The 21,104-nt window shown below is 42.0% G+C and overlaps 1 protein-coding gene across 2 annotated transcripts in view; it reads right to left on the minus strand.

The window, feature by feature from the left end:
• Positions 1-21,104, minus strand: part of pus10 (pseudouridine synthase 10) — a 77,728-nt gene that overhangs the window by 41,472 nt on the left and 15,152 nt on the right. For both annotated transcript variants that reach the window (XR_015758462.1, XM_043696059.2), the window contains exons 4-5: positions 19,244-19,330; positions 11,647-11,681 (exon numbers count right to left, since the gene is read on the minus strand). Coding sequence is in view for 1 of the 2 variants with exons in the window: in XM_043696059.2 (XP_043551994.1) it covers positions 11,647-11,681; positions 19,244-19,330 (122 nt within the window). In the remaining variant the exon portion in view is untranslated. The remainder of the gene's footprint in view (positions 1-11,646; positions 11,682-19,243; positions 19,331-21,104) is intronic.

Raw genomic sequence — 21,104 nt, forward strand, 5'->3', positions numbered from 1 at the left:
CGGTCTACACCGACCATGTTCACAAACTAAACTAGCTCCATCTGCGCTTCGTCCATCTTCCTCCAAACTTTTTCTATTCATGTACTTATCCAAATGTCTTTTAGACATTGTAATTATACCTGTATCCACCACTTTTGCTGGCAGTTCATTCCACACATGAACCATTCTCTGTGTAAAAAAGTTGCCCCTCATGTCCTTTGAAAGCTTTCTCTTCTCATCTTAAAAATACACCCACTACTTTTGAACTCCCCAACCTTGGGGAAAAAACACTTGTCATTCACTTAGGTTAACATTTACAAAACAAAATTAGTTGTCCATCACTGTAACATGTGGAAAGGTTTTTTTTAAAATCTGCATTTATCTGCTAAACACCTTATCTTCACCAGGCCACAGATGTTAGGTGGTCTCCCTTCCTTTTCCCTCCGCATATTATTAACTTGTTATCTATCTGACTTCTTCCAAAAACTATCCCTTTGGTGACTCTTTGGATGCTGAAGTAGTCTGTGTCCCTATGTAAGAAGGCCTGAACAACATTCAGGATTGGAGTGGTAAATGGCAGGTGATATTCATACAACTGCCAGGCAATGAAACTTTGCACAAGGGAATATCTAACTATCAGCCGTTATTTATTCAATGGTATAACCTTCACTGAATCCCCTACTATCAACACCCTGGGGCTGAACTCAACATGAATATTGTGCAACAAGAAAAGGCTGAGAATTCTGTGGTGAGTAATTCATCTCCTGATTTCCCAAAGCCCGTCCACCATCTCAAGACACAATTCAGGGGTGTGATGAAATACGCTCCACTTACTTGGAGTGCAGCTCCAACAATATCCAAGAAGTCTGGAACATTTTAGACAAGGCAACACATTTCATTGACACTCCTTCCAACACCTTAAAGCACTCACCCCTGTCACCATACTGCAGTTGCTATGCCAATGTACCATCTATAAGATGCACAGTAGCATTTGACCAAAACCCTTTCAACCATGCTTTCCAAATCAACAACAAGGGCAGCAGAAGCATGAGATGACGGTCACCTGCAAATTCCCCTCCAGCCACACATCATCCTATGTGGAAAAATATCACTGTTACTCATTAGTCACTTGGTCAAAATTCTGAAACTCCCTTCCTAACAGTACCTTGAATGCACCTACACTGTTCAAGATAAGAGCTCACCACCACTTTATCAAGGACAATTAGGGACAGCAACAACTGTACACCGAGCCAGGGACGTCCACATCCTGAGAAATATTTTATAAATGTCACCTTCCACATTTATTATACCTTTCTCACTTGTCTTAAGCCTTCCAAATTATTGTTCGGTGAAATGCCTGGTGATTGTTCATTGCATCAAAGAAAGCCACTTCTTTTCAAAAATATTTAGTCAGCTTGTCAGGAAACTAACAACTGGAGTTGAGAACAATCAACGAAAGATTACGTACAAATCTCAGGCATGATTAATATCTTAACAAACTGTCCTTCATAAGACAATTTCACAACTGTTGAGACCTATGCTCATGTCTATGGAGCAGGAGAATAGCCCATTCAGAGATAGGAGGTGTTGTCATGACTTTTACTCTAAGAAAAAATAAAATTGCAAAGCAAAAGCTAGACAAGTGACGATATCCAAGATCCTGTGGCCTCCCAGTTAAAGATTGGCAACACAACAAACTAGAATTCTTTAGTTGGTTATGTCCTTAAATATCTGAGTGATAATAGAAATTACAGAAAATGTATTTCCAGCTGTCATGCAAAACGTATGCATCGTTTACGTGTGGCTTAGGACTTTGTTTTTGTCTATGTGGAGCTTTCTTTAAGGAATGTCCCTTCACTTTACTTGTCATAATAGAGTGCCACCTAGTGGTTGAATTAAAGCAAGCAACTACTGTAATGAGTTGGAACCATTACACTCAAAATGACATGGCTTAATGACACATCACGCATCATATAATAATTGCATGAACCTTTTATAACACAAGTTATTTAATCTATCCAGCTGCTTTCCAAGAGAATAAAAAAATGCAATACAATATAAAGTAATTAATTTCCACAAATGTTTTACAATAAAAATGGTCATTTTGCTCATTAACTTAGAAAATATGGCAAATTGACTTGAGTTCCACTTATGGAATAATTTGATATCCGAACCCTTATCAAATTACTCAATTTTAGTTTCATGCAGAGACAAAATAAAACCTGTGGAGCAACCAATCACATCCACAGAGTTTGCTTTATAACAAATATTCAGCAAAAGGACTTTGTTAACAGTATCAATGTACCATAAAGAATCCCACTGTATCAAGAAAAGGGAATTTCAATTGAAGAGAACCTGTAAATTAGAAATTGTGAAAATTTGTATGATTTGAAGTGTCATTCTTTACACACAGCAGAGAAAGTTGCCTCAGAGTAAAACGGGAGGTTGATCAGATGAGCCAATCGGCCGAGGATTGGTAGATGGAGTTTCATTTAGGTGAATGGGAGGTGCTATATTTTGGAAAAGCAAGTCAGGGCAGGGATTATATGCTTATAGTAAGGCCCTGGGGTGGGCTGTTGAACAAAGAGACCTTGGAGTGCAGGTTCATAGTTCATTGAAAGTGGAGTCGCAGGTTGATAGGCAAGTGAAGGCTTTTGGTACGCTTGCCTTTATTGGTCAGTGTATTGAGTTTAGGGGTTAGGAGGTCATATTGTGGCTGTACAAGACATTAATCAGGCTAATTTTGGTATATTGCGTGCAATTCTGGTCCCACTGCTGTAGGAAGGATGTTGTGAAACTTGAAAGGGTTCAGAAAAGACTTACAAGGATGTTGCCAGCGTTGGAGGGTTCAAGCTATAGGGAGAGGCTGAATAGACTGGGGCTATATTCTCTGGAGCGTTGGAGGCTGAGAGGTGACCTTATACAGGTTTATAAAATCATGTGGTGCATGGATAGGGTAAATAGACAAAGTCTTTTCTGGGAGGGGGGAAAAGAGTCAAAAGCTAGACGGCATAGGTTTAAGGTGAGGAGGAAAGATTTAAAAGGGATCTAAGGAGCAACGATGGTATGTGTATGGAATTAGTGATCAGCGGAAGTGGTGGAGACTGATACAGTTACAACATTTAAAAGGCATCTGGATGGGTATATGATGCTATGAAGATGTGGGTGTACTGTACCTTTAAGACAGAAAAGCTAGCAGAACTACCTGACAGCACCAAGTGTTCTGAATTAGATATAATGTAACATGTGAGGGCAAGAAGTTGGAAGAAGGGGAGATTCTGCAGTACGAAACCAAAAGTAGGGAGCACTGGTAAGACTTTACTACAGATAAAAAAGAAGCCCAAGTGGGAGGAAAGGAGGTGAAAGGCCTCAGGTGTTTCCACTGTGGTAAAGTGGGACACATAAAGTCATAGCGCTGGTCGTTAAGAAAAACGCTGTGGGAAAATATGTGGTAAAAGAAGCCAAGCCAGAGGCATTGATGAAGGTAGTAAAGGAGACCCCAAGGAGAGTGGAGGAGCTGCAGGAGAGTGCACAGGCTAGGCAGGGGTTGGGTATAGAGTTAGTACCTGATCTCTACAAAGAATTTGCCTCTGTGGGCAAAGTTTACTCAGAAAGAACAGGAAGAGAAGGACAAGAAGTTATAATTTTGACTGATACAGGATCTAACCAGTCGCTGATAGTAAGGGATGAGTGAATATGCATACAGCATGGTGGCTCAGTGGTTAACACAGCGCCAAGAACCCAAGTTCGATTCCTGCCTCAGGTGATTGTCTGTGTGAAGTTTGCACATTCTCCCCATGTCTGCGTGGGTTTCCTCCATAATCCAAAAATTTGCAGGTCAGGTGAATTTGCCATGCTAAATTGCCCATAATGTTAGGTGCATGAGTCAGGGATAAATATAGGGTAGGAAAATGCGACTAGATGGGTCTGTTTCCACACTAAGTAATCTAATCTAATCAAACAGGGTATCCACTAACTGAACCTCCCTCACCTTTCTCTTTACTTTTCACTTCATGCTGTGACTTATGATAGTGGGATGTGGTTACCATACAGGATGGGAAAATACCAGGATATTTCTGTTTTAACTCCTCGGTTTCTCTGTCTTCCTTGGGCTTCTCCACAATTAGGGGTGTCACTCCCACCTTGGATCCTGCCAAATCATTCCCAAAAACAAAGTGAATTCCAGGAACTGACACTCTGTCAATCACTCCCACTGTTTCCCCAGTCTTCAGTCCAATCTGATCTTATATAGGGGAATGCTAAATTTCTGTCCATCTATCCCACAAATTATCACACTCTCATAACAGATCAGAAAGATTAGATTAGGTTACCTACAGTGAGGAAACAGGCCATTTGGCCCAACAAGTCCACACTGACCCTCTGAAGCGCAACCCACCCATACCCCTACATTACCCCTTCACCTAACACTACAGGTAATTTAGCATGGCCAATTCACCTGACCTGCACATCTTTGGACTGTGGGAGGAAACCGGAGCACCCGGAGGAAACCCACGCAGACACGGGGAGAATGTGCAAATTCCACACAGTCAGTCGCCTGAGGCAGGAATGATGTAATGCTGCAGGAAAAACCTGAACAAGCAGAGGGTCAGACAAAAGTGTTTAGTCCTGAAAGGCTAAGGGACTTGCAACAGCAAGACAAGACGATAAAAGATATATATGTGTGAATGCATACTCCAAAAAAAAAGGAGGCAGAGAATATTCCGGAGGGTTATTACCCGAAAGGTAGAATCCTAAAGGTGGAAATGGAAACCATGGGAGGTTAGTGTAGAGGAGGAATGGACTGAAGTGCACCAGATTGTGTTGCCGGTAGCATACAGACAGGAGGTGTTACTGGTAGTACATGAACTACTTGTAGGTCACCTACGAGTTCAGAAGACTCAGGCTAAGGTACAAAAACATTTTTATTGGCCTGGAATGCACAAGGATGTGGTTACCTTTTGCGGAATATGTCATACATGCCAAATGGTCTGTAAGCCACAGGTGGTAATAAAACCAGCAGCTTTGTTGCCAATTCCCGCGTTCGATGAACCTTTCACGCAGGTTATAATTGATTGTTAAGGTCCCCTCCAGAGAACTAGAAGTGGGAACCAGTACTTATTAACCACAATGGATGCATTTACCAGATTTCCAGGGACAATTCCATTACGGAGTATCATGGCAAAAAAGGTTAGAGGAGTTAGTAGCTTTCTTCACACGGTATGGGCTACCCAGAGAGATTCAGTCAGGCCAAGGATCAAACTTTACTGCTAGGCTGTTTAAAGGGGTTATGGACATCTTAGGTGCACAGCACTTTAAATCCAGTGCATATCATCCTAAATCCCAGGGTGCTTTAGAAAAGTAGCATCAGACCTTGAAGACCATGTTGAGAGTATACTGTCAGGATTACCCAAATGATTAGGATAAAGGTATCCCATTTGTATTGTTTGCCTTTACAGATGCCCCAAACGAATCTACTCAGTTCACTCCCTTCGAGTTAATATTCAGGCATGAAGTGAGAGGCCCTTTGAAATTAAAGAAAAATTGACAGGACCACAGTCGGAGATCTCACACTTCGATTATGTATCGGAGGTGAGAGACAGACTAAATCGAGTGGGTGAGTTAGATGGGTGAGTTAAACAGCACCTAATGAGGGCACAGTGTAGAATGAAGCAGGTGGCAGATAAAAGTTCAGAGACTCGGATGTTTTCCCGAGGGGATAACATGTTAGTACTAATACCAGTGATAGGAGATCCCTTCAAAGCCAGGTTTAGTGGTTCCTATCAAATTGAGAAAAGGTTGATTCAGGTGAACTATCTAGCAAAGATGCCAGGTAGGGAAAAAAAGGTATCGGGTATGTCATGTGAACATGTTGAAACTATATTATACTACAGAGAAAGAACTGGAGAAATAGGTGTTAGTTACTGCCCCACAGAGTGAGGAATCAAATCCAGATGATGTGGATTTTGATGTGCCTCAAAATAGATTTTTAAAAAATAAAGTAGTCATGGGGGAGTGGGATAGGTTAGTAAGCTATCGGTCTCAGGAGCATGGAACGCAGTTAAAAGATTTGTTACTGCTGTATGAAGACATATATAAGAATCAGATGGGGAGGACTTTGTGCTATTGTACATGAAGTAGACGTAGGGAATACTGCTCCGATACAACAACACTCCTATTGGCTTAATCCTTTCAAAGCCAGACAAGTCCACATGGAGGTGGATGCCAGGCTCAATAAGGGCATCATTGAACCAAGCCAGAGCAAATGAAGTTCGCCGATCGTCTTAGTTCCCAAACCGGACAGAACTCAACAATTCTGCGTGGATTATCGAAAGGTCAATGCCATTACAAAATGAGACTCATATCCAATTCCTAAATTAGAGGACTTTATTAAAAGGTTGGACAAGCTAGTTACATCAACAAATTGGACTTAATGCATGGTTACTAGCAGGCACCTTTATCAGATACGGCAAAAGAAATTTGTGTTTGTAACCCCAAATGGGCTATATTAGTTTAAAATGATGCCCTTTAGAATGAAGAATGCACCCACCACATTCCAAAGACTCATGAACAGAATTGTGGCTGGGTAAACAAACTGTACAGTTTATTTGGACGATGTCGTTATCTTTAGTAAGTTCTGGAAAGATCACATGGTACAGTTGGCAAAGCTCTTTGAATGACTACGAGAAGCAAAACTGGTGATAAACTTAAATAAAACTGAATTTATGAAAGCAGAGGTGGCGTGCTTGGGACATAACATCGGTCATGGAAGGTTGACCCCACGGAATGCAAAGACGAAGGCCATTGAGGAATTCCCACGACCAACCTCAAAGAAAGTGGTGCTTTGATTCTTAGGACTCAGCAGATTCTATTGGAAGTTTATTCCAAACTTCAGCAGTATAGTGGCAGCATTAACTGATTTGCTGAAGAAGAACACGGTTTTGGTGGACAGAACCATGCCAGGAGGCGTTCGACCATTTGAAAGCCATGTTAACCACCAAACCAGTTTTAGCTACACAAACCTTTTCAAAACCTTTTAAAGTCACAATCAATGCTAGTGACACAGGAAGATGAGGATGGGACTGAACTGCCAGTTGGTTACTTTTCGAAGATGATCAACATCCACCAGAGAAAACACTCCACGATCAAAAAAGAATTATTGAGTTTGGCACTGGCCTTACAATAATTTAACATGTATGTCACGAACAACTTGTAGGAGATGGCGGTGTACACGGATCACAATCCGTTTACATTCTGAGAACACTTTAAAGACAAGAATAATGAGACTATTTTGTTGGGGTCTTATGTGACAAACTTATATTTTAAAAATCTTACATGTTGCAGGTTGTAAGAATGTAATTGCACATGCACTATCATGGATTTAACTGATAACGTTTAGCCGAGATTTGTATTTATTCAATGTTTTATACATAGAGTTATATGGGAAGTAGTTAAGGTGAACTTGGATCAAAGTTATTGGTATGTTAGAGTAATGTGTTTCAAGAATAGAAAAAGAATGAAGCCATCTTTTCATTATGATGGTTCATTTCTTCTTAAGGGGAGGTGTTATGAAGATGTGGGTGTACTGTACCTTTGAAAGAGAAAAGCTAGCAGAACTACCTGACAGCACGAAGTGTTCTGATTAAGATACAATGTAACATGATCCAGCAGCTAGGGTAGCTGGGTTGTCTGGAGTTGACAAAACAAATGCAAATTCGGCCAATCAATCAGTTTAAATTACACCCCCCCCAAAACAACCAAACTCCAATCAAGTCTGAATTTATTATATTGATAATATTAAAAGCCAATGACACAATCTGATGCTTTGGGGGTATAAGACCGGGAAAAATCGAACAGTTGTGGGAGAACTGCCAAAAGACCAACAGATGTAGACTGCTAGTCAAAGCTGTCTGAGAGGTACCTGTCTCGAGAAGTTTGCTCAGAGAAAAACATAACACCAAATCTATGGAGGAAGATACAACAGCTGGCTGGTTTTGAAATTTGAATTTTTTGGTAAATCTTACTCAGGGGTTTTATTGGACTAGTATTATCAAAGAGAAAATAAAAGATAGGTTAGAGGAAGGAGTTGTAAATAGCTGTTAGTTAATTGTTCTCTGTTATGCTTTAAGAAATAAAGTTGTTAATTTTTACTTCAAATATTTTTTACTCTTGGCCTCTTGAATTTTCACAGATTACTGCACAGGATAAATCTTCTGTGTTGCTGGTTTAAATTAAGCAGGAGGATTTACCCTGTGTTGTAACAATGGATAGTGGAAAGTGAGGACTGCAGGTGATGGAGATCAGAGTCGAAAAGTGTGGCGCTGGAAAAGCACAGCAGGTCAAGGCAGCATCCGAGGAACAGGAAAATTGATGTTTCGGGCATAAGCCCTTCATCAGGAAGGTGGAGGGGTCTGGGAGATAAATAGGATGGGGGGGGCGGGGGCTGGAGGGAAGGTAGCTGGAAAGCCGATCGGCAAATGCAGGTTGGGGATGATGGTGATAGGTCGGAACAGAGGGTGGAGCGGATAGGTGGGAAGGAAGATGGACAGGTGGGACAGTTCAAAAGGGTGGTGCAAGTTGAATATTAGGATCTGGGATGTGGAAGGAAAGATGAGGAAGCTGGTAAAATTGACATTGATGCCATGTAGTTGGAGGGTCTCAAGGCAGAAGATGAGCTGTTCTTCCTCTAGGTGTCGGGTGGCTAGGATTTGGCAGTAGAGGAAGCCCAGGACATGCATGTCCTTGCCAGAGTGGGAGGCGAAGTTGAAGTGGTTGGCCACAGGGCAGTGGGGTTATTTAGTGTCCCCCCCCCCAGAGATATTCTCGGAAACGTTCCACGAGTAGGCACCCTTTCTCCCAAATGTGGAGGGGATCACGTCAAGAACAACAGACACAGTAGATGAGGAGTTTAGGTATGCAAGAAAATCTCTGCTGGATGTGGAAGGATCCTTTGGGGACTTGGATGGAGTCAAAAGGGGAGGTGTGGGCGCAGTTTTTACACCTTTTGCGATGGCCAAGGAAGGTGACGAGAGTGAAGGATTGGTTGGTACCTGACGCGGTCTCTGTGGAATGTTTCTAGGGATGGGAGGGAAATATATCCCTGGTGGTGGGGTGTTATTATAGGTGGCGGAAATGATGGAGGAAAATACATTGTATCTGGAGATTAGGGGGGTGGAAGGTGAAGACCAGAGAGGTTCTATCCTTGTTGCAATTGGAGGGGTAGGGTTCAAGGGGGCAGGTGCGGGAAGTGGACGAGATGCGGTGGAGGGCATTGTTAAGCACGTGAGAGGGGAAACTGCAGTCCTTGAAAAAGGAGGCCATCTGGGATATTCTGGAATGGAATTGCTTCTCTTGGGAGCAGATACAGCAGAGGTGGAGGAATTGGGTATAAGGGATAACGTTTTCACAGGAGGGGGTAGGAGGTGGGAGGAGGTGTAGTCCAGATAGCTGTGGGAGTTGGTGGGTTTGAAGTAGATGGCCATGTTGAGTCGGTTGCTGAAAATGGAGACACAGAGGTCCAGGAAGGGGAGGGAGGTATCGGAGATGGTCCAGGTGAACTTGAGGTCAGGGTGGAAGGTATTCATGAAATTGATGAACTGTTCAAGCTCTTCGCGTAGCACAAGGTGGCACTGAGGTGTCATCAATGTAGCGGAAGAAAAGGTGGGGAATGGTTCCAGTGTAACTATGGAAGATGGACTGTTCCATGTACCCAACGAAAAGGTAGAAATAGCTGGGGCCCATGCGAGTGCATATGGCTACCTCTTTGGTCTTAAGGAAGTGGGAGGATTCTAAGGAGAAATTGTGGAGGATGAGGAATAGTTCAGCCAATTGAATGAGTGCGTCAGCAAAGGGGTATTGGTTGGGTCAGCGGGAGAGGAAGAAATGGAGGGCTTGGAGTCCTTCCCCATGGCAGATGGACGTGTACAGGGACTGGATGTTCATGGTGAAGATGAGGTTTTGGGGGCCAGGGAAATGAAAGTCATGGAGGTGGTGGAAGGGCACCTTCCAACTGCAATAAGGGTAGAAACCCCCTGGTCCTCACCTTTCACCCCACCAATCTCTGGATACAGCACATCATCCTCCTCCACCAGAGATATATTTCTCTCCCAACCCTGAGAAGCATTCCACAGAAAACATTCCCTCCACAACTCCTTTTTAGGTCCATGCCCCCCACCAACCCACCCTCCACTCCTGGCACCTTCCCTTGCCACCGCAAGAGGTGCAAAACCTGCATCCAAACCTCCCCCTTCACCTCCAAAGGATCCTTCCATATCTGGCAGAGATTTCCTGCACATCCAAACACCTCATCTATTGTGTTCCGTTGCTCTCAATATGGTCTCCTCTCCATTGGGGAGACAGGACGCCAACTCGTGGAATGTTTCAGAGAACATCTCTGGGACACATGTACAAACAACCTATCACCCTGTGGCCGACCACTTCAACTCCCCCCTCCCACTCCGCAAGGACATGCAAGTCCTGAGCCTGCTGCACCGCCAAATCCGAGCCACCCGAAGCCTGGAGGAAGAACAGCTTATCTTCCGCCTTGGGACCCTCCAACCACACGGCATCAATCTTTAATTCACCACTTTCCTCATCTCCTCTCCCCCCACCCCCTCCTAGCTCCCACTGTCCAATTCGGCACCACCCTCCTGAACTGTACTACCTGTCCATCTTCCTTCCCACCTATCCACTCCAGCCTCTGCTCCGACCTATCACCATCACCACCCCCCCACCTGCATTCACCTATTGCCTTCCAAGCTACTTTCCCCCCAAGCCACATCCCCCCCCATTAATTTCTCAGCCGCCTTCCACCTGAATGGCTTATGCTGAAAACATCAATTCTCCTGCTCCTCAGATGCTGCATGACCTGCTGTGCTTTTCCAGCACCAAACATTTTGACTAGGCATAAGAATAGGAAGGGTTGGGAGAGATATGGGCCAAATGCTGGCAAGCAGGATTACTTTTATTTCGGTTATCTGGTCAGCGTGGACAAGTTGGACCAAAGGCTCTGTTTCCAAGCAGACATCTCTATGATTCTATATATTAATCTGAGAAGGACACTGGCCCATTACAACACAGTCAGTGACTTGACAGTGGATTTTTACATTGACTTAACATAATTTGAGATCTTTTTTTACACCAAGAAGTGCTTGAACACTTCAAAAGGTCACCTGTTCGTCAATAACAACAAGCTATGAATATGGTTTATCTTTCTTTAGGAAAATGTTTTAGGAGTTCCACAAAAAATTGACATTTTGACAAACTATGAAAGCTTTAATTATCTCTCAAGATACCAAGGCCTGAACACTATTTAAGTGTTTCTGTTCAGTATGGCTATGTTAAAGCAACATCACACTTGGTATCTGAAATGAGAAAAATTAGTTGTCCGTCAAATTTCATTTTCACTAGTTTAAAAGAAATAGAGAGATTGAAAAGGTGCAATGTTGGAGTATTAAGACAAAACTGATGAAGAAAGTTAAATATACAGTGAAAAAATAAATTGTTGCTGAAATAAGATGATCTTCAATTATACAAAGGTTTTAACTGGTTTTTAAGTGCCATGTAATTTCAAAGAATAGCTTCTTTGAAAATGAAAGCAGTTTCAGATAAAGTATTTAATTATTGCAAAACAAGCACAAAGAAAAAAAATTACCTAGAATAATTACTTACCCTAGTTCCTGTTTTACCAGCAACCACGTGGCATGCTATTAGGCAGATGGACACACCCAAAGACAAAAGGAAGAAAACAAGTGTAAACAATTAAAATGATGTAAGATTTCCTGTTACCTTTGACCAAATGTCTAAGTACATCAGATGAAATACCAGTCAAGGCCCACTCAACAAAACATGAAACAAGACAGGAAGTGAACATCACACATTTGATTTATAGTAACTGACATTCCAAACCTGCTCAAGAAGGATTTTAAGAAATTTTCTTTACTCTAAATAGCAACAATATTCTTAAATTGTTTGGCACATTCAAATTTCTACTTATAATTGTTCATACTGAATCCCTGATTTATTAATAATTAATTATATTTTTATGAACACATGAAAGGTTTTAACCAGAGCTTTTGCAGGACAGAAGAATAATTTCACTAAGAGATGCAACATGTTTCCATTTTGAATCAGAATCAAACACATTTGGATCGGGTAGGTATAAGTTAACTAGATATAGAGCAAGACTCTTTCTTCCAGGTCAACAGCCTACCACATTTCAGAAGACCATGACCTAGTGCAAGAGTCTCAAATATTTTGCTTCCAAGACACCCACTCCCATAACATTTCCACAGACACCACTGCAACATAAGTTTGATTTTCCCCTGTACAAAGTTGTTACTTTCGTTTTACTTGATGGCTATATTCCAGTATTTCCTCTTTTTAGGCTGAGATTTTCTCTTTCCTCCCCACTCTGACTGACCAGAAACCTCTCTCATACTTACCCATTCAAATTACAATTTTCTGTTAAATAAAGTACATATTGTACAAATATAGACTGGACAGGTTTAATTCCTAATACAATCGAGAGTAATTCAGTAATTGGGGAAGGAGCATTGTGGAGGAAGAGGAGTGAAATGATGCGCATTAGATGGAATTAAAAGAGAAATATGGAACACAAAGAAAACGTTGACGTATGGGCACATTATTATTACCCAAGGTTACAAAGGGATCTTGGTCAATTGGGTCAATGGACTGAGGAGTGGCACATGGAGTTTAATTTGGATAAACATAAGGTACTGTATTTTGGTAATACAAACAAGGACAGGACTTCTACAATTAACGTTCAGGCCCGGGGTAGAGGATGCTCATGTCAGAAAGGGAGTGGGAAGGGGAATTAAAATGGGAAGTGACTGGGAGGTCCAGTCGGCCCCTGCGGCCTGGCTGAGATGCTCAGCAAACTGTTCCCTAAGATTATAACTGGTCTCCCCAGTGTGGGGAAGATCACATCGGGAGCACCTGATGCAGTAAACTAGGTTGGAAGAGAGGCAGGTGAACCTCTGTCTCACCTGGAAGGACTGTTTGGGCCCTGGAAGTAGGTGAGGGGGATGGTGTGGCAGCAGGTTTGCATTTTTTCCGGTTGCAGGGAAAGGTACCTGGGAGTTCGGCGGGGTGAGTGGGGGGGGGGGAAATGTTGGTGGGGAGAGTGGCTCAAACCAAGGATTGTCAAAGGGAACGGTCCTTGCGGAAAGCAGAGAGGGGTGGGGAGTGGAAGGTGTTCTTGGTGATGGACTCTCGTTGGAGTTGGCAGATATGTTAAAAGACAATGTGGAGACTGGGGAGGTGGTAGGTGAGGACAAGGGGTACTCTGTCTTTATTGTGATTGGAGGGGGGTGCAGTTTAGAGCAGTGGAACAGGAAATGGGGGTGGTCACTGCCCATTTTGATTCTCCTTCCCACTCACTTTCCGACATGACCATCCTTGGCCTCCTTCATTGCCACAACGAACTAAACTGCAAATTGGAGGAACAACACCTTGTCTTCCGCCTGGGCAGCCTACAGCCTGGAGGACTCAAAGTTGAGTTCCCAAATTTCAAATAACCTTCCTTCCCATTCTCCGACTCACTGCCCAACCCCCTCCACTCCTCCCAGCCACCTAGCAGATTCATTCCTCCCATTGAACAACCAGGTCGTAGCCTCTACCTGTCTTCATCTATCCCTACTTCACGACCCTGCCCTCACCACCCCCTTTATCTGCAGTTCCCCTTACATCCACCCCCAGTCCTGAAGTGTTACACCTGAAACATTGGCTTCTCCACCTCCTGATGCTGCCTGGCTTGCTGTGTTCTTCCAGCCTCCTGCTTGACTATCTCTGCTGCTATTGATGGCCAATAGTGCCTCATAGTTGCCCAGTCTCAAGCTGCTTGATTTGTTTATCGTCTGTCCCATTTGACATGGCGATAGTGCCACACAACACAATGTAAGGTATTCTTAATGTGAAGAGGTGGGACTTTGTCTCAAGATCTGTGTGTTGGTTACTTTTACTGATACTATCACAGACAGAGGCATCTGCAATAGGCAGATTGCTGGGTACATCAGTCACCTTAACTCCAGGACAAATCTGCAGGAGTTCCTCAGGATGGTGCCCTAGGCCCAACTATCACCAGCTGTTTCATCAATGACCTTCCCTTCACCATACGTTCAGAAGTGGAAAGGTTCACTGGTAAGTGCTCACTATCATTCAAAATAATTACTGAAACAGTCCATAACCAAATGCAGCAAAACTGGACAACATATAGGCTTCAGCTGAAAAGTGGCAAGTAACATCAGAACCACAGTAATGCCGCAAAATGACCATGACCAACAAGAGAGAACCTAACCATTGTCCTTTGACATTCAATAGCATTATCATCACTCACTCCCTTATTATTAACATCTGTGGGGTTGTCATTCACCAGAGATTGAACTCGATTAACCATTAACCATAATAAAGCAATGCCTAGAAGAGCAGGTCAGAAGCTATAGATCCTGCAATGAGTAACTCATCTCCTGACCAACCCCACTGCCCGCTTCCCATTGCCCACCGCTGTTCACCATCTACAAGACACATGTTAGGAGTTTGATGGTATTCTCCCATTTGGGTGGATGGGTGCAGTTTCAAACTCAAGAAGTTTGAAACGATCCATGTCAAAGTAGCTCCCTTGTTTGGCATCAAATCCACAAACATCCATTCCCCTCATCACCGACATTCAGTATCAGCAGTGTATACTGTCTACAAGATGCACTGCAAAAAAAAATCACCAAGATTTCCTTAGACAGCACCTTCCAAAGTCGAAAAGTGTGGCACTGGTAAAGCACAGCAGGTCAGGCAGCATCCGAGAAGCAGGAGAGTTGACATTACGGCTTACGATGGAGGGCTTGTTCTCGAAATTTCAACTCTCCTGTTCTTTGGATGCTGCCTTACCTGCTGTGCTTTTCCAGCATCACACATTTCAGACTCTGATCTCCAGCATCTGCAGTCCTCATTTTCTCTCGGAACCTTCCAAACCTATGAACACTTACATCTAGGTAGCAGATATATGATCCCATAACCTGCAAGTTCCCCTCAAGGCCACTCACCATCCTGACTGGAACTCTTGAACGCCATTGTGGCATACCTAAGGACATGGACTGCAATGGTAACTAGGGATGGGCAATGACTGCTGACCCAGCCAGTGACACCTACATTTCATTAATGAATAAAAAGTAGGCAAACTATTTACTTCAAACACCTCCTGTGGTAACAAGTTTTCCACATTCTCATCACAATTTGTGTAAAGATGATCTTCCTGAATTTCCAGTCAGATATTTCGAAGACCAAATATATTGATGGTGTTAAATCATGCTCTTCCTCACATAGAGAAACATACTCTCTACATTCATCCTATCAAACCTATAATTATTTTAAAGAAAGCTCAACCTACTTTTGTCATGAGAAAAAGAGACTCAGCTTGTCACAAGTCCCCTCACATTGGGTTGTTGTTCAATGTTCAGAAATGCCTTGCGACTGGACATTGTCATTGAACCACTCAAGTGTTTCTGAGTGATCAGGAGTGCCTTTGCAGAAGCTCGTTATGGAGCCCTTGACAGCAGACCAGAAGCTGCGGGCATTCAGTGTCTCTGGGATACCAAGTGTGTGCTAACATCATGGGCAGGGTGTAAGTGCACCCAATACACAGTGGGCACCAGCCCCCCTTTCCTGCATTTTTTTTAATCTCCCCTACAAAAAGTGGCCTGCAAACACTAAGCATATTATGGTTTGGACAGCACATTATCCTGGTCAATAGGCTAAATAAGAAGCCGAATAAACATTTACAGAACAACCTCAGTTATCCAAATGTCAATTATCCGAATTTCGAATGATCTGAACAAGATCTCAAGGTCCCGTAAAAACGTTAGCCGAACAATCAGTTATCCGAACAAAATACTCTCCGCCCATCTTGTTCAGATAATCGAGGTTGTTCTGTAATGAGTTATTGAAGTAGGGCTGGCAGGCTGCTGATTTCAGCACATGCCTACCTAGCCTAATATGGGAGTCAGTTAGCAGTAGGTGGGAAGGTAGCGAAGCTACCCACCTGACATTTCACTTGTCCCCTTCCCAACAAAACACATTTGGGTTTTTTTTGGGGGGAATGGGGGTTGCAATGTATCATCCAGCCCCAATTTTCAGATTTGTCTAATTAGTACGTAGTTTATCCTTAGGAAGGAATACAAATATAAAATAAACAGTCACCCATTTCACAGTATTTGTGGTATTCCCCTCAATGGTTATGGATCCACAACACAAATCCCTCCTTAATTAAGTGGCATTAAACTGTAATTTCATTCACATAACAAGTATGGCTAGTGCGAGAAAAAGAAAAATCACATCAATGTGCAAGGATTGCCTATCTGACATCGAGGTTAAAGCATATTACTGAATATAGCCCCTAACCTAGCATCTGACTCGAGTGTTGCTTTATGCTGATATGAGGTCACAGACATAATAAAGTGTTACACTCCCTTATCTTAACATTGCCTTTCTCCATTTGACGCTGACAGGAATAAGATTCACAGAAATTGAAACCAGTAACCATCAACAGGACTATTTACAAAACCCTGAATAGATACTAATTAGGTCAGGATATTCACACAAATGTAAATTAGCTATGTTTTCTGATTTGTTAATACTTCCGTAGAAAGAAAACTTAACTGCTGACAGTGGAAGATCATATGAAAAATGGCAAGTTTTTCATAAATCTAGTTTAGTTCGCCACCTGTTGTTCAAATTTTAAAAAGGAACAACCCAAGAAATTACACAGTATTCTTGTAAACAGTGGCACATTGCGAGATAAAAATCAGCGTACAGCTCAAAAATATAAACTATAACCATCAAAAAGGATACAGACTAGTGGAACAGACACAACAGATGCAGTCAATGTAATGAAATGTGAAATCAGATTTTACACAATACTACAGCAAAACTAAACATATACCGCATGTTTCATAACAGAGTGGAGCAGCAACAAATCAAAGGTTTAGATATATTGATTTTTTTTTTAAAAGAAATCTGCGAAGTAATCATAAAACAAATGGAAAATCTAGATTTGATACAGACTGGCAGAATGTCACGAGTGCTGTGCCATAGGAGTCGGCGCTGGAGCCTCAATTCTGCAATTTATACAAAGTTTTTTGGATGAAGATACCAAAGGTATGAGAACTAAATTTGCTGATGACACAAAGATAGGAAAGTGAATTGTGAAAAAGACATAAGGGACCGGGATAGGATGAGCGAGTGGGTAAAGTTCTAGCAAATGGAGTACAGGTCTGGTATTTCTTATCTGGAAACCATGGGGCTAACATCTTTTTGGAAATAAGACAATTTTGTTTTTTGGACACAGCCTATTTACTCGACAGGTTATTCTTGATTTAAAATGACTTTTATCAGTTTCTGTTGTTGAAGGTATTGACTTTTGCTGATAACTTTCCTAAGCCCGATAGTACTGTAGTTTTGTCTCCATGTTTCCTCCTTTTAGAAATAGTCCTGGACATTGGAGTTTAGGTCTTTGGGTCCATTCGGTTCCAATTGCTTGTTGAGGACACAGGAGGATGCTTTTGAAAAACCTTCTGTTTTTAGGTCTTTGTGGCTCTTGGACGTGCAGATGTAGGATACCCAAACTGTACAATGTGGGGATATGTGAAATAGTCTATTTTGGCAGAAAGAATAAAAAAGCAGATGGCAGAGCTCTGAAATGCAGAAAGATCTGGGTGTCCTGGCACATGAATCACTGCAACAAGTAATCAGGAAAACAAATAAAACATTGTGTTTTATTGTGAGGGGGACTGAATGTAATAGCAGTTATACAAGGCAATAGTTATACCATATCTGGAGTATTGGTTACCATTTTTATGGAAGGATGTTAATACATTGGAAGCCATTTTTATGGAAGGATGTTAATACATTGGAAGCAATTCGTAGAAGGTTTACTAGACAAATACTTGGAATGACCCTTAAGAAGAAAGACGAGACAGGCGAGTTCTTCATCCTCTGGAGTTCAGAAGAGTCAAAATGACTTAATCGAAATAAACAAGGTCCAGAGGGGACATGACCAGGTGGATGCTCAAAGGACTTTTCCTCTTGTGGGAGAATCTAAAATTTGAGATAATTTAAAAATAAGGGAGCATCCCTTTAGAACAGAGATGAGGAAACTTTTTTTTTCCCTCTCAGGTGAATGTCTTTGGAAAACCCTGATTATTAAGGGGATGAAAGGTTATCAGGGGCATACAGGAATGTAGAGTTGAGGTTAAAATTCAGAACAGCCATGATCTTAGTGAATGGCAGAGCAGGCTTGAAGGCCCAAGTGCTCTACTATTGTTCCCTTGTTCATATGTTTGTTCACGTGGCACTGAGTTTATTTCATTCATTCAGGTGACATGGGAGCTGACTGTAACCTCAGTGTTTACTGTCCATCCCTTGTGACGACGGCAATGTTATTCAACTGGAATGGTTGATGTAGTACTGGTTCAACTACAGCACTGTTGGAGGGAGTTACAGAATTTTGACGCACAGCAGTAAAGGAGCAACAGTATAATTCCAAGTCAGGATGGTGTGGTGATTGAAAGTGGAATTGCATGTGGTGTTTCCATACATGTGCTGTGCTTATTCTTCCAGACAGTACAGAGTGAGGGCTTTTGGAAGCTACTGTCCAAAGAGCATTGACTAATTGCCGCAGTGGATCTTTTAGATGGATAGACACTGCTAGAACTGTGTGTTATGTGTGGAAGATGATAGATAATGTGCCAATCAAATGGGATGCTTTGTCTTGGATGGCATCAAGCTCCTTTATTGATAATTGACCAAAAGAACCAAAGACTTACACTTGGTTAATTATAAAACAACTAACATTGCATTGAGCAAACAACTAAACAGACAGGTTTAGTAGTACTGGTGGCTACATGGTCTGTTTCTACTCACAAGAGAGTTTGAAAGCAGATGCCTGAACAAGGAGGTGCTCAAACTCAACTACATTTGGTCCGGGATCCTAGACAGAGATTCGTGTGACATGTTAAAGGAAAGACAAGAAACTTACATTAACTGTGTTTCTGTCTCTCATTATTTGAACTGAAGTGTAAAGAGCATAATCTTCCAATGGATAGAGTTCATAGACAAACTTGCTGTCTTCATATCTCTGACTGATAAGCAAATTTACAGTCAAGAAAATTAACAAAGAGAAGCAAAACAAGGTTCAGATATACATTTTATGGAACAAAAAAGTGCATTTTTATCAAAAAAGATAAGTTGGACGACTCACCTCTCTGACTAAAAGCTGGGGAGGCAGTGAAACTGAAAATACGAGACTGTTAAAATGATAACCAGCAGAGTCCACTTCAGCACACACCTAAAAACAAACAAAAAGCTATCTATTCTCCGCAGAATACAAACTTGAAAAAACACAAACAATAAACTCCTTTAAAGTTTGTACTTATTTTGCAGGCAGCCTCCTTTTTTAGATAGTGTACAAAGTCTCATTTTTGTTCTTGCTTCCCTTTTCCTCAGTACTGACTCATGGCAGAATCATCATTTCCATTGATAACTACTCATTATACATGTTTTTGTACATGTAATTTTCCCAATATGGTCTCATCAGCCAACATACGCAATGACTCATGTAAAACAAGTAATTTTTATGAGTTCTTACTAGCATGAGCAGATGGAGGTCATTAGGAGCAATAACAGTCATGAAATTTTGTTGACAAAAACAGCTTAAAGATAAATTATCCAAAATTAGGCCATTGAATATGGTGAGCCTAACTGGTTTCTACTGATTAGATACAGAGAAGGTTATTCACCTTGGAAACATTTATGCATACTTGGACTTGATTTTTGGTATCCAGGAGTTTTTCTTTAATAACTGCAAACCACATTAAATAGAAACCAAATAATAGAAAAGTAAAACAGTAGCAGGAAATGTTGCAGAGGTACAAATATGTGGGCTTTTAGATGGAAAGGATTTGGAGTCCGAAACTGAAGTTGACGTCAAAAGGGAGTCACAGTCGCCAACAACTGAGGTAAGCTCAAGGAAGCTGTCAGACAGAAGGACTGAATCAGTGGCAAAAGAGACGAGTTTGCAACGGCGCAGTAACAATTTTAATTTCTCAATGTTGAGCTCTCAGGAATCTAGCAGATCTGACACCATCTTTGCAACGAGAAACAGAGTTAACATTTCTCTCTCCACAGATGCAGCCATACCAGTTGAGTTTCTCCAGTATTTTCTGATTTTATTTCAGGGGCCAATGGTCTACAACTCTCACCATTGTGTGCAGCATCTCCTCTCAATGGCTGTCATCCATCTCTCCCTCCTATACTACATTAAACTATTAACCTTTCCTGACTTCTGATGCTTCGTACACTCTCAGTTGGGACACCTCACCATCCCTGCTGCTTGTGCACCACCACTACATTTCTTATTCTGTGATGAAATGACAAAGTTGCTGGCTGGCCAGCATTTATTGCCTGTCTCTAGTTGCCGTTCAGAAGATGGTGGTGAGCTGCCTTCTTGAACCACTGTACTCTATGCACTGTAGGTCGATGAACAATGCCATTACAGAGGCATTTGATCCAGGATTTTGATCCAGTGACACTGAAAGAACAACAAATAATTTCAAGTCAGGTTGGTGAATGGCTTCAAGGGGAATTTACGGCGTAGTAGTGTTCCCATGTATCTGCTGCACTTGTCCTTCTAGATGGAAGTGGTCATGTGTTTGGAAGGTGCTGTCTAAGGATCTTGAGCGAATCTCTACAGTGCACCTTGTAGATTGTTGCTGCTACTGAGCACCTGTGATGGAGGGAGTGGTTGCTGGTGGATGCGGTGCCAATTGTGGGTTACTTTGTCCTGGACGTGTTAAGCTTCTTCAGTCTCATTGGAACTGCATTCATCCAAGCAAGGGGGGGGGGGGGGGAGTATTCCATTGCATTCTTGACGTGTCCCTTTAGAGATTTAAGGAGTTACTCACAGCAGTATTGCTAGTTTCTGACCTACATTTGTAGCTATTGTATTTATGTTGAATTTCTGGTCAATGATAACCCCCAGGATGTTGATAGTGGAGTATTCAGTGATGGTAACACCATTGAATTTCAAGGGGCTGTGGTTCAGATCGTGTCTTACTGGAGAT

This window comes from Chiloscyllium plagiosum, unplaced genomic scaffold, assembly GCF_037043375.1.
Source record: "Chiloscyllium plagiosum isolate Xiang-an unplaced genomic scaffold, Cpla_swu_hap1 HiC_scaffold_10, whole genome shotgun sequence".
NCBI classification, from domain to species: domain Eukaryota; kingdom Metazoa; phylum Chordata; class Chondrichthyes; order Orectolobiformes; family Hemiscylliidae; genus Chiloscyllium; species Chiloscyllium plagiosum.